Source organism: Saccoglossus kowalevskii, chromosome 4, assembly GCF_978046115.1.
Source record: "Saccoglossus kowalevskii chromosome 4, keSacKowa6.1, whole genome shotgun sequence".
NCBI lineage: Eukaryota > Metazoa > Hemichordata > Enteropneusta > Harrimaniidae > Saccoglossus > Saccoglossus kowalevskii.
In genome coordinates this window covers 23,633,066-23,647,994 of record NC_140644.1, presented here as the reverse complement: position 1 = coordinate 23,647,994, position 14,929 = coordinate 23,633,066, and the positions used below count along the sequence as shown (strand labels likewise).

The following is a 14,929-nucleotide window of genomic DNA, read 5'->3' as shown; positions in this document are numbered from 1 at the left end:
CTCTCCAATAATTTAGTTATACAATGAACGTAAACCTGACAAACCAATTAGTTATCTAATATTGCCACGTATCGTGCTCCCCTGACAAGTTATCGGCGTAAATCGGGTAAATGGGGAGGAAGGTACCCGGATGGAGGTTAACATACAAAAATGTTAACCTCTAATACAGTAATCTGATTTGTTGTCATGGTCATGATGTATAATAACGACCGATATCTAAGGTTTGCCTGTAACTGCTGCTTCCTGGGTAATATACAGAGTGACAGTTCTGGTTCACAAATTGGAGAGAAGGGTTTTCTGAGTAAAAATTAAAAACCTAGCAGGACGATTTATTTTTAAATGACATACGAAACGTGACATACTTTCGGAATTGGACAATTTTGCCTAGCTGGGACAAGATTTTCATTTTATGAATTAAGGACTCGAATATAAGGGTACGAGCAGCTCTTAAAACATTACATGCGATGAGTGCAGAAGGCAATTAGATCACATGACTATTAATTGTGCAAAATCTAATGTGGCATTATATTTCGGCTTTCGAACCGTATAAACAACCTGTTGTGTTTATATGTACATATATAATATATCGAATTGCATTGCGTGTTGAGTAGGTGTGCGGAATGATATAACCATTACTAAACATAAAAAAATATAAACAAACCTCTGAATATTCAATCATACATATTAGGCAAATAAACTAATAAAATACTCCTAAAGTATATATTACACGTGCAATACTGTTATATTTGAAGGGGATATTATATTTCCTTTAAATGGACAATGTTTTAAATTTGATTATGGGTGTCTTGATATGTGGTTAGGCCTGACTAGCGGAGAGTAGAAAGGCAGGCCCTAAGGTAAATAGGTCCTTACCAGTTTCAGATTTACAATATTGATCATAAAAAACAATCACGAACATAGGTCTTAAAATAGTTCTTGTGGAAAAGGATATCCAAACAATTTAAAGTCCCATTTATATAATTCATATAGTTTAATTATGTCATCTGGTGGAATTTGTGAGAAGTATTTTAAATAGATATTTTCATCAGAACTGTTAGTTGCATGAGTACTGAACGCATCTGGGAAGGATAAATTAGTAACGCCAATGGAACGAAGAAGATAATTTGATTCTTCTACAATATTTTCGAAGTGACCAATGAAATCGTACGAACGTTCGCACACTGCACATATTTTATGCTGGAAATCCCAGTGACTGTTGAAACTAGACTTGCTTTTAGAATTTAACAGAAAACGAACAAATTCGGAAAACATTACATGTTTCTTATCAGTTGTATTAGAGCGATAAAGAGATATAATGCGTCGCCCTAACGTCTTTTCAAATTGATGCTCGTCTGGTATTTCAAATTTATTTCTGTATGCAGACAATAGTCGCTGAAAAGGGTGACGAACAAATAAAAATGAAGTGTAGTTTTGCATTCTATGTCCTGTTCGCGAAATAGTTGAATGATTATGAGTATGCGCTACAGTGTGGGGAATACTAAGTGTACTATTTTGAACCCCTGATAAAACTATAAATATGCGTTTCCAATTAGTGCAACCAACTTTGGCAATATAACAGTATAGGATATTATAATCGTCATTGAAGATCAACTTAGTCTCTTTTTTGGTTTGATGATAGTATCTGTTATCCGATTTCATATCTGCGCAAATATCTTGAAGAAGGTCCTTACGTTGTTTCTGTATTCTGTCCATTTCGCTATTCTGTAAGAACAAAATAACACATTTACTTTAGCCAAGTCAACCGTGTACAGCGTGTGATGATTATTAGCGCGTGCGTGTATATGTAGTAAATCTTTAATTCAACTGAATTGCATTACTTTTATAGCTATAGATCTTTATAGATTACGCTATATACTATGCATTATGTCCACATATTCAAACAACTAAATATACTTATGAAAGTTAAGAACAGATTCGAAGAAAATGTACCATTACATCACCGGTAACGATTGTAGATTTCCTCAGCATACTAACGATGTGTTCCTGTGTAACATGAACCATTTTCGGAAACTTGTACGTACCTGAAAATCACATAACGCAAACATCGTTTGCATCAAAACTTAAATTTTCATTATTGGAGCGGTGGTATAATTTATAATTAGTTTACATAATTGCTCAAATAAACTTCAGTGACGTAATTTTAATGTGAAGTTGTACTTATTCATTTATTTATTTATTCATTCTGCTCACTGACCTAATTATTTGTTCTCCATATATCAAGTTTTAAACATGGACGGCCACAACATACTCTTGTGTGGATATATTTTATGATTTTTTGTTTTCTAACTCATTGATATTGTGATTTTAGTTAATTGTAAGATTACCCATACCCGACAAAGATGCTTGATAATTGGGAAAACTAAATTAAGGTAGAGATGCAGTTTACCTGACAGATATTTTAATTAGTTAATTAGGAAACCAAGATGACCTTTGTCCACAAAACTCTATATTTTCGGAAGCTTATTGTATGAATTTTAAAATTGTGTTAGTATTTTTTTATGGACATTGTAGTTTGAAATATGCACAAAAATGTGCTTGTTTTGTCAAAAGTGATTTTAAAAAAATAGCTTCTAAATCATGTTCTGTTTCCTATCAAAATTGGTTTATGGGAACATCTGTTTACTATGAAGAAAGTGCCGTCTTGAAAACTGTCTACCAGTTGTCAATTTTGCAGGGCAGCAGCTCAAATTTCACTACTTCAAGTTTATGCATAAATTAACACCCAGGCTAGTTGTCTGTACGATTGTTGTAATACTGTTCAACCAAAAACAATGCCCCGACGGCGTTTTGAAGATAAACACATTGTCAATCATTTGTGAAAATTTCAAAACAAAAGGTCGAAGCGTCTAGGAGCTATTTTTTTTTTTAAGTTCTGGGATGTGGACTAAAAAGAAGCTGAGATAATTGCTAATTTGCATTAAATTCACTCAGTAAGAAGTTTGCTAATGCTCATAATTAAAATGACTGTAACAGTTCCAAATTTAAATGTATTATCGTTTTGTTAAAAGTTAAATATAGTGCATAATATGGAGATCCCGTCATTTATTTTTTCACCGTGTTTTTTTTATTATTTATGTACAGTCTTGCTTAATCTTGCTAAGCATTCAAAAGAGAGAATGTTTGCATCTGTTATCTATATTTTAAAATCGTTTTTTGAGTATGTTCCACTATTCACAATTCTACAAAATGTTTACAGTCTAAGACTGTTTGGATAATAAAAAGCTAAAAGAAAAATTTCACTCCCAAGTGCCCACCAACCTGCATCTCTACCTTAAATATAAATAAATTAAATTAGTACTAATTTCAAACATTGTTCTCGATTTTAATAGACCATAACTTCATGAAATGTGTTTAGCCGAGAAAGAAAATCAATAATCACGTGGTACAGCGACATATCCCACACGTCAGTAATATATTTCTTGGATAATCACAATGTATTGATTAGTTGAATAGTCTCGTAGTAGTTACCTGTGTATCCGGCAATTAGACATATAACTAGAACTATACAAATGAAAACGACCAACTTCGTATACATTGCACGTATACCATTTCGGAAATAACACCATTTCATATCTGTCAATAAATTAAATATAATTGTAAATGTAATTATATTTTAACAAAGGTAATACTAAACGTACTTGCATTCGAAAACATTACATTCGATTTTTTTTGAATACGTAATTGGATATTTTTAATAGTAAAATTGTATTTGATTTTATATTAGTTTTAGAAACAGCACGGACAATTTTGATTTACAGGTATATAAACCCAGAATTTTGATCAGAAAAAACTGCAAAAGGACGCCAGCCACTATGCAATTATGAATACTAAACCTATGTAATGAGAGTTCCCGTGTTACGTGGAATGTTATTGTTTAGATACTAGACCCTGATCTACGGTATGTCGTACTACTTTCGATCGTCTGCTGCCCAGTCTAACACTGCAATGGATCAGGTTATAGAATAGTGTCAATGTCAGTGTGGTCATATCAGGCATGTGTGAATCCAATTCCTGTGTGAAGCAGAGCATGTTCATACAGGTAATATTGTTCCTTCCACTACTTCCACTCTACTGGAATATAGAGTCATTCTGCGATCTAAATTTATATCTGACTTAGTCGAGCTATATTCGATTTGAAGCAACGCCCAAACGTATATACATATGAGTGAGTACTGTACATTTTTTGTACGAAACAGGTCGTGTCCAATGAATATGCTTTAAAAGTCCTCGAATATTCATTAGATTATGTATTAATGCAGTACACTGCTTGCTTGGGCGTTGACATTTCAGAATTTTCTCATACAATTTGCATTCAGAAATTAATGCCAGTGAGCCGTATATGCAAGTTCTTTATATTGATCTAATTATAAATATTCATATTCTAACTCAAATAAACATATAATAAAATAGCCAAAAGCCAAGATGAACTACATTGATTCCCAGGTAGCTCAATTAGCAGGCTGTCTGTCAGATCGAACATTATCTGAACTCTGAGGTCATACCCAGCCTGTGTGTCTTTGTGACACTGGAGTTGTACTGTACTAAGCAATGTTGATGTCACGTGATTTCGTATGAAATTTCTAGGAAAATCGGTAATCAAAGTTTGATTCAAGAACAAGATATTTAGATCATTCAACATCGATCAAATCTGCGTCTGTGTCATCTGACACCAGTACAATGGTATTCATTTCATAGTTTATCTTAGGTTCATTATAACCATGGTGCGGAACTTTATATTTACATTCAATGAAACTAAGTTGTCATTTCCTTGACCAGTTCGTCAGTTTATCTGATTTCAGCATAATTGGGTTACTATTTGGCTAAATATTTTTGCCAAACTATCAACAGATCAAGTAAGTCACTGATGAAAAAAAATAATAAGTAAAAACTCAAGCTTTGGATGGACATATTTTGATGTTCAGGCTGCCTCCAAAAGCAGTGTTAGCGACAGTAAGTATTTTACCCGTTTTCTCAACAAATCACCAAGTTATGCTGTGTAATATGCTGCGATTAGTGAGGTTCATGTTCAATTTCATTTCGAGAAAGTTAACCACCAATTTACGAAACTTGCAGAGTAATCTCAATTCCAATTTTCGAAGCGAACAGGCTAGCAGGACGTCCTATTCTTATACATGTACGGTTGTACATGGCCGTTGTTCATGTATCTGATATACAGTCCTTCACCGACCATCAGGAAATCAGCCAATCAGTTACTGATCCCCCACCCCCGGAGTTTTGAAATATGGGATTTGGAAATCATTCTAATGAAATTTTCAACTTGACTCGTCCCCTGGTGCAGGAAAACAAAATCACAAAACATTAGAGTATTTCGTCTATGGTAGCCTCAACCAGTTCATGTGTTCTATTTTATGTCCAAGATGCGACTAACCTCATTTCATCGTCTGCCCGTCAAATTGCTGGGGGTACCAACATGTACCAACGGGGGGAGGGTCACCTCATTGCGTTGTCTATATAGATCACATTCCGTTGTACCTAACCAATCATGAGTACAACAGGCTGGCGGATACTAAATGGTTGCCCCACCCCGGATCAAATTTCATGTAAAACTCTGCCTAGTGCCCCACTTTGTTTGTCTGGCTGGCTGTATTGCTCAGGTGCCCCTTAGGAGATTACATTAACTGTTGCATTGATAAATTCTCTGGCTACAATTATAATGCTTTAACTAGTGCCAAAAATTATGATTGATGGTTGTCTGTATGTTCCCATGGTTTTAGGAGCTTTGCAGTTTCTGGAAAGTATTGAAGCTGGTGGGCTGATATTAAAAAGTTCTGAGACAGAAGATGTGAATAATTCAGACCCAGGGAGCGTGGCGACTGGCGAAGTTTCAAATGATGCAGCTGGGACGGATACTGAAAGGGTATATGACTCAAATGGTAACCAGGCAAGTGTTTACTACATGTATAAAGAAACCTCCTGAACACATCTGCAAGGTTTACAAGTCAAAGACCGGACTGAGGAAACACTCGAGAAGCATACTGGAAAATATCCTTACTAGTGTCATTGTGGTAAAGGTTTTTCCGAAAGAAGAAAACTTATTGAACATGGCTGTAGCTGTCATGTTATTATTCAAATAATATATATATGAGCTATTACAAGCCAGTAACATTACTTTGTGATCGAGGCTATTGTTACGCAATATCTGTGATGTCATTATAGCATGTGTATTATTAATAAAATAGCTGTTCACCATCTTCTAAGATTCGCCTGATGCTTACTTTGCGACATGGTGTCAGAAGCGGGATCCATCTAAGCCATCGATTTGAATGGAATCAAGATATCAACTCAAAGAAGTACCAAGAAACATTGATGAGAAATCCTGCATAATTATTTTACCCGAAGAAAGATCAGAACGATCAGAAAATGTTGCACATAAAGCCACCAGAACCACTGGATTTTTCGAGGCCACAGGCATGGGCAGAATGGAAACAAAGATTCGCCAGGTACTGACTAGCGTCAAAACCGACTAAGGACGACACAGAAATTCAAGTAAATTCACTCGTTTACATAATGGGTCCTGAAAGTGAACATATTTTATCCCAGTTTCGTTCAACTGAAGAGCAGGTGCATAGTGCCTGAAGGTCAGGCCATGGTGTTAGGCTTAGTCAATCTGGGTATCAGACAGTCAAAAAGTTTGTCAAAAATGGCTGATGACATCATGACATAACGGAATTCATGAGGGTTTTCATTCCTCGGCTCCACCATCAACTGGTTATACAGTTCAAACTCCATTTTTCTCACTATCCATTTCCAAACCCACACAGCTCTTGAATGTTTCCTCCTTCTCCTGTCTAAAACTCGATACAGTCTACACATTTTGTGGTTCTGCTATTGAATGAATGCAGCTATTATGATTTCGAACATATGATGATGACATTGAAGACCAGGAGTGATGAGATATGTACACCACAGCTACTAGACTCATACTGAAATCCAGATGATTTTCTTTCCATTTTTATACAAAACATTGCTTGTCCATTAGGTGTTCTACATACTTTTGACATATTCTAGACTTCCTAAATATACGAAATACAAACCTTTTGTTCATTTTGAATACTTTAAATACAAGATGCATACGCTTATAAATCTTTTCTATTTCCGTTATATTAACGATGTATAGACCTTCCATGTACCTTATCTTTCCTACCTCTAAGTTTTCAAGCGGAGCGAATGCAAGTTGCGAGGATGCCCAGAGGATGCACAGAGGTTACAGCCGACGTTTGATGGATGATAGACATGGAATGTTTGTTGCCCGTATATGATAAACAGAGCATGTATGCCATGAGTACACAATGGATGGATGCAAGTGCAGTGAAACCCTGCCTTATGCTTTCATATCACTTAGGTTTATACGCCAATTGTTGTCGAATTGTTATTCTTTTCAGAAACTGCCGTTACTATTTGGCTGATGCAAATGTCCTAATATCGATTACACAGATCTCTAGGATAATCCCTTCAAACTTAGTTTCGATTATCTATGTGGTTAAACGGCCATCTTGAATTTGGTTTTAGTTTTGCATTTACATTTCATTGACCAATAATACACGTGTGATCGTATTAATATGCATATCTTCAAAATATTTTGCTGTGTCAAAATAATGGCATCGAATACATGGTCATGTGACCATGCGATATGAACCTGCAAGCAATGTTGCATTAATATGCAAATATGTATTAGTTCAACCACGGATGAAAATATAAACATGCGACCAGTGTGACAATGATGGCGTCGAATAAGAATTATGACTAAAACAACATAGTGCAGGCAGTTAGTCTTGGATTAACTTAGAGAAACTCAGTCTTATCTTTGGAAACAAAGAAGTACTAGAGAATTGCGTACCAATTTGACAATTGCAGCCCCTGGCTTCCATGGCTGCTTGGAGACAATTCTGGTTGTGTCAAAAGTAATGGCCAACCAGTATTGTGGGGATAACACATGGGCGTTTATGGACAACCTGTCACTGATATAATTTATTCAACCACCAAATCCCTCTAATCACCAACTCATGGCACCACAATGATTCTAGGGCCAGCAACACATATAAATTGGGTAGCTTGGAAACGCCCCCCCTCTCAAAAAAAAAAAAAAAAACTTCTGTTCTCAACCAAGCTCAACTGAATACCCGGCCTGTAAATGTTATGTCAAAGGCCTTCAAAGGAATATATAACGCAAGGCAAATGCTCTCAGAACATTTACGAATATGAGTGGGATTATCATGGTGATGATATTCACCTCTAAATGTCCACGCTAAACTAAACACAGTGGTGTATTTGATTATAAACCAAACAAAATCTTTATAGTCAAAAACAGTCATTAATGGTCAGACATTATCGATCGTAGTCGACCATGAAAACAAACGTTTAGTCACGTGCAGTGTATTGCCTCGAAAACATATATTTGTACGTTTGCGGTTAGATCAATTAATTTCAAAAATAAAGTCGATTCAGCTAGACTGGCTTTAACAATATTGGAAAAGCAGCACTCAATGTATCAGTGTTCACATTTGAAGAGGTCTAGACTTTACCCTATGTTATCTTCTACTACCTCTTTTACTTTAATGTTATCTGTAGCGATAATGACCAGAGGGTTAATAGATCATGTCACAATGAGCTACGTTACCTTTGTGCATTCACATTGATATTAAAATTAAGACAGGTCGTTTTCGAAGCAGTAACAGTGGGTGGACCACAACGAGATGCTCTGTTTCACTCGTGGTGTTTTTGTTTCTTGAAATGTAAAAGGGGCACAACATGCATATTCACACAAGATGACGATGTTACTTCCATATTGTTCTGTGGGCTAGTCGTTTGACCATGAATATGACCAAACTTACCGTGAAACGTTTCTCGCCGACTTAGCAATTTCGACGCAACTTACGCTACACAATCAAAGCAGCAATCTCTGTAAAAAATGGCACAGTCAAACAGGTATGGTGGCATGAGCGCATATAGCTGTGGCTGCAGATATGCCACTGGAAAGCGGATCCATGAACGACCTGTCTACCAGAGCGTGATCAGTCAATTTTGCACGTATAGAACTCAGTGAACTTTTGGTCATACGTATTGGTCGTATGATGGCGTCGTAATGCAGCTGCCCTGACATGGCGTTATCAATGGAAATGGATCTCGCAAAGTTCAGTGGGTACATAAATAACAGAGGCAATTTCAATAAATTCTTGTATAAGTTATTGCCCAACATGTTGTAATGTACAAACAAGGTAAAATGCACAGAAAATTCACCTTCCAAACTATTGACAATGTTTTCAATTTACCTGATACGCTTTTTAACTAACTTCAACACTGTACTGTGGTTCACATTGTTTTCAAACAGGTATGGCGGCATGAACATCGACTACTTTTCATTTTAACTAATATATATTACTGATATTTACAAATTGTGGTAGCGATGTGTGTTCCGATTGCCATGAAAATAAATTTCGACAATGATTTTTCATTATTAATTCAAAGTTCTGTGAATTAATTCTCACAATATTTACATATGGATCAATCGAATAGATTTTGGTTGAGATGAACATCAGTACGTAATGTTTATTCATTTAAAATTTAAAAAATCAGAAGGAGTAAACCAATCAGTTTGTTATATATGTTCCAACAACATTTTCATTAGCATGTCTTTATTTGGAAGTTTATTTATTATACCACTAACTATTCTGACCATTTCGTAGCTAAGAACAGTCGCCTTCTTTGTCATGGAAAAACATGGTTTCACGGCCACGACAAACAATGTTATAAGAATGTCACAGGTATAGAATGTTAAATACAAATATTAAATAACAAAATTATGACATCAAATAAATGAGCAAATAACAACAAAATAATGATACAATCCGTAAAATAATCATGAAATTATGTTGTAATAATAATGAAATATCCAAACAATGGTGAAATAATGTGACAATAATAAACAATATAACCGAATGAATAGTTAAATAACGATCAAATAATAATGAAATCATGTGGTATTAAAAACGAGATGTCAAAATAACGGTGACATAAAATATTAATTACAACGGATAAAGCAAATAATGGTGAGGTAATTTGTAATAATAAGTAATCAATTAGTAGTGAAACATTGATAAATTAAAGGCGCAATTATCAAACAATGTTGAAATAATGTGTCAATAATAACGAAATAAAATAACCGTTAAATAATGATCTTATAATAGCAGAATATTTGCGAAATGTGAAATTTTGCGAAATTTATTTATTTATTGCCATATTATTAAAAGTTTCATTACAGGGACATGATACAATGCAGGCATGGCTGGGAAGTACTTAATTTAGTCGAGTCTAACTCCCAGAACTAATAAAATAACAGAAAATGTATACTTTGGGCGAAAACAATGCTTTAACCAATGCATCATAACATCAACCAAAATACAATGGTAAAACTACAACTAATAAAAATAATTAGAGGAGTAGAGCAGACTGATAATTTTATTGGGGTAATTGGGTATTTATGTTTAGGTAAAGCAAAAAGTACTCTTGTTATTTATATGGGTTTATGCTAAGCATTGGGTCATGTATGCGTATTAATATTTAAATTGTTCAAAAATGTCAAGAATGCATCACGAATTGACTGAGTTAATATTGATATTGCGATTTAGCGTTTTTTGTATACTGAGAATTGATAGTGATGTACTAGGTGCTGCTCAGGTCCCCAAACCGCATGACATAGGAGGAAGTATTTGAGAGTTATATCGGATAACATTTAAACCAGTGCAGTAGAGTACGGCGAACATCATAGAATTGCAATTTTGTCAAACGTATTTGATGATTGATGGTATCAAATGCTTTGGTCAGATCAAGAAAATGCTCAGAGTGAAATATCCTTTATCAATGTCGTGAAGGATTTCTCGCAGTTTTCATTTCATTTGGGAAATATTCACTAACAAGGGGGTTGAATAAATAACACAATGGTGCTTTAATGTAACAGGCGGCATATTTAAGTAATTTAGAATTTATGTTGTCGTGGCCTGGTTATTTTAAAGAATGAACTAGTATTTGAAATTTTGAGGTAACTCATAGGAACAATATTGGTTGTTGTAATTTTTGCAAAATATGTATTAAACAATTTTATTTGCTTTGGTATATTGCTATTTTCCCGTGAGACTGTTTCAGTAACTCGTCTATAGATATTTTTAAATTAAACAACTTGAGCCGAAAATTTTCATAATATTTTTAGATTTACGAAGTACAAGTTGTAATGTTTATGAACTTCTTGGTCAAAATTACTTTTACATTTAGTTTATGCTTATTGACTTGAGAAGATGAAGTGTACCACGGTTTTTAAGTTTTTTTTAATTCATCCACTTCAGAGCGTATATCATTATATGTCAGTTCCACATTGATAACATTATTTGCAAAAATCTAGCCATCTATAATTAAAATTGACTGTGCAATTTGTCAACATGATAACCGGATAAGTCTTTGGCAAGATATGATTTTCATGGAATGGATTATTAAAATGTTCAAAAGTAGTAAAGAGTGGAAGGTGGTTAAAAAGTTGGCATATACATGGTCTATTATTGTTGTTATTATAGTTGTTTAGAGAGGAGAGTGCACTGAAATGGTTCAGAATTATTGGGGAGTCATGGTCATTTGAAACTATGTTAAAATTACATCACCGGTCAATATAACATTCTACTGAGTGGGGTTAATTTTGTCTAGGTAATTTTCCAGTAAATTCCTAAAATGATGACATCAGCCTACAGCTGAAGTTTAATGACTCACAAATGGAGAATGTTGACTTAAATTTTTATAACTTAACTGAGAGATTGACGAACAAAAGCCCACACCTCTCCCACTTAAGCTCGACACTTTCCAGCAACACATCAGTTCGGAATATTATGAAAAGTTGCGTAAGTAGTTTGCCAAGTTTCAAAAAGAGCGCTCATTATGCCACATATTAATTATACAATTGTTTCAAAATATTAGGTAAACCAGTTCACAGGTGGTTAAAGATGTTGTTTATTTAGTCCATTTTCAAACTTTCTTTACACCTAATAATAACCGTGAAACATATGAATTACCTAATGTGATAATACTATTCAATACTATAATAACAAGTAACCTGTAGAATGCTGTGTGGGTAATATTTTTATATTGATTTTTGTTGCATTTGCAGCAAATAGTTACCAAACAATGAGAAATCTATAGGATTGGATATACCTCTCAGCTGGCTTCACATGCATAGTTCAAGACTGCCTAACCGGCGCTTATACCAGGATTTAGTTGCAGCACTGTGGTCTGTGGTTACAGCTTCATTTTCCGAGTAATCACAAGAAATTGACATTACAATAGAAAATAAAAGACTGGCACTCCCATACAATTAATAGCAAGTGAAATTCCTGGAATTGAAACATAGATTTTGAAATCACTGGTGTAGGCATTGAATAACTTCAAGTTGGCATAAAGACGAGGTAGTTTATTTAATCAGTGCTGAACTAGAGGTTGAAATTATAATTAAGTTCGTTGTCATATAATTTGTTTATTTAAATTTCTCATGAATTCAAATAGAATACACTGGTGAAAGGATGTTTTTGAGGTGTGGTTACATTGTGTATGGAGTAGTAGGGTTGGGTGTCATATAATTTTTTCATTTTCAACTCTCATGAAATCACACAGAATTTCACTTAATTTATTTTCGATGAAAAGTTTTTAAGCATACGGTGTGAATCAAATTTTCACTGTGCTGTGTCAAGTCTCAATAGAGTATGAGGGAAATGGCATTTTCACTGGAATTTATTTTAGCGAAAAAATGTTCACAGTGAAAGGAAGTATTCCACATTATTACATATATACTGCAGTTTATTTTGATTCGTCCCTGAAATCAAAATCGGTACTTCCACACCCCATATGCAAATGAGGTCTGAGAGCGAATAAAGTAGTCCGTTCAAGAGTAGCGTTTTTCGAAACATAGCAGAAATAAACAATATTTAGAAGTACGATACTTTACGTTTGGGTACATGAATATATTTGCCGAGTGAAATGAAATTTGAACAACAGTAATGGTACTTCTAAGCAGTAACTTATTTTGACTAAAACTAATTTGCATATCACCCATGTAATGATGTTTTTGGTATTTTCACGGTCAATATGCAAATGAACATGGTATCGGCGATTCGCTCCACTTGGATTGCCCTTAAAATCACTTTAATTTTGTGTATCTGTGTGTGTGTGCGATTTCTGGTGTTTTCACGTATTAATTCTTCTGTGATTTGTTTGGCTTGGCCGATTTCGCTCAAACTTAGCAGGTAGGTCACACCTTCACCCTAGTTATCAGGAAATGTATCTCCTACAAATTTTGGATACAACACCTCAGACATAGCTCATTTTGCTCAGCTTGAGTGTGGGCACAAAGTTACTATTGGTAAAATCTGAAAACAAATTCTGACCATGGAAACAGCCAACAACTGAATGTGTTAATACCTTCACGCCAAATGTATCACACCCTACATTTCTATGATTAAAAAGCATGGACGTAGCTCATTCTAATCCGCTTGAGTGTGGGCAACAATTTACTGAGATTTTTTTTGGCTTGGCTAATTTTGTTTATAATTGACAGGCAGGTCGTACCGTCACTAATTGGCAAAACAATCCTGGTCCACAGCTACCATGGCAACAGCCAAAAACTGTTTTTTGAATACTTTCGACCCCAAATTTATTACCTCCCACTAGTCTTGTATTCATGCCTTTTATTTTGGCTACGTTGCACACCGGTAAGAGATCACCGACGCCGACATTGTTACACTGTATCAACGTAATCCCGACGCAACTTTGAACTTTGAATGAACTGTAAATGCTGCCTGCAATCTAGAAAATACTATCGGTTGGAAATAATAAATTTAAGGGATTGTTCAGTTACTCTGCCTGGGGGGGTCGGCAGATTCCATTTTGTCAGCTGTAAATCTCAGTTGACCCACCCCTATCAACAACAAAAAGTGGGCGACCCCCTAACATTATATTTTAAAACATGCTGACCCCCCCGAAAAACAAAGAAACATTAACAGTTTTGGCTCTGACATGATTACAAAATGTATGATGTGCATTGAAAATATCGTGGTTTGCCGTAATTTTTAGTGTTTGCATTTAATAGACCAGTCACCTTAGGAGGGGAGGGGAAGCATAAAGCCAAAAAACGACTACAGAAAAGGCTGCAGGAAGTAGGGAAATCTATGCTGCTAAAGATAGTAAATAAAAACAAAGCTGTGGAGTACTCACTCAATAAACGCCCTTTATATAAGATAGGAAAAGAGGATTTGAATCTAGGCGGTTTGAAAACTAATTTGGATTTAATATATCTTTCATATCTTATAGACCAGGAAAGCTTTACACCTGAAGCAGTTTGTGCTTATGAAAACAAAGGACACTTTGATTTTTGTATAAATTTGTGTTGGATTTTGGTATTTTTGATTTGCTGAACAAAAACTGTCACTGCTCTTTGTACTAATTGCTGTGTTTTTCCGTCTCCAGCTACAATTGGATAAATCCAGTAAATATCTTATACAATGGCGACTTCAGACTTTAAATAAAATAATCTGATATCACATGGACTTGGGATGTGTTCAAAACTTAACTGTATAATTGCATGGGGCTCTGCTGCATTGCATAATCTGTTAGTTATTTGTCAACTTCAACCCCAAAATATTTAGCCTATAACATTTTTTGCATCAACAAATTTATAGGCAATATGGGTAATAGTTATTATTAAGAACACATTTGTACGATTAACTTTTTAATCTATTGTTCTGAAATAAAATTAAAAAAAATATATGCATAAGCGCGTGTGTGAATTGTGGAAAACAGGGTGACCCCCCCCCCCATTCGCAAAATCAAAAACAGGGTAACCCCCCCTACTGATCCACCC

General features: G+C 34.9%; 1 protein-coding gene across 1 annotated transcript; it reads right to left on the bottom strand.

Moving 5' to 3' along the window:
* Positions 1 to 924: 924 nt before the first annotated feature.
* LOC102805843 (carbohydrate sulfotransferase 11-like) lies at positions 925 to 3,601 on the bottom strand. Its single transcript, XM_006815760.3, has 3 exons — positions 3,490 to 3,601; positions 1,951 to 2,042; positions 925 to 1,722 (listed from the first exon to the last, which is right to left on the bottom strand). The coding sequence occupies exons 1-3, from the start codon at positions 3,590 to 3,592 to the stop codon at positions 925 to 927; spliced, it is 993 nt and encodes a 330-aa protein (XP_006815823.3). The 5' UTR covers positions 3,593 to 3,601.
* Between the last annotated feature and the right edge of the window lie 11,328 nt (positions 3,602 to 14,929).

Coding starts and splice junctions, on each gene's coding strand:
- LOC102805843 (XM_006815760.3), bottom strand. CDS start 3,592: ATGAAATGGTGTTATTTCCGAAATGGTATACGTGCAATGTATACGAAG. Junction 2,043..3,489: donor TCTAATTGCCGGATACACAG/GTAACTACTACG, acceptor TGTGATTTTCAG/GTACGTACAAGTTTCCGAAA. Junction 1,723..1,950: donor TCGTTACCGGTGATGTAATG/GTACATTTTCTT, acceptor TTGTTCTTACAG/AATAGCGAAATGGACAGAAT.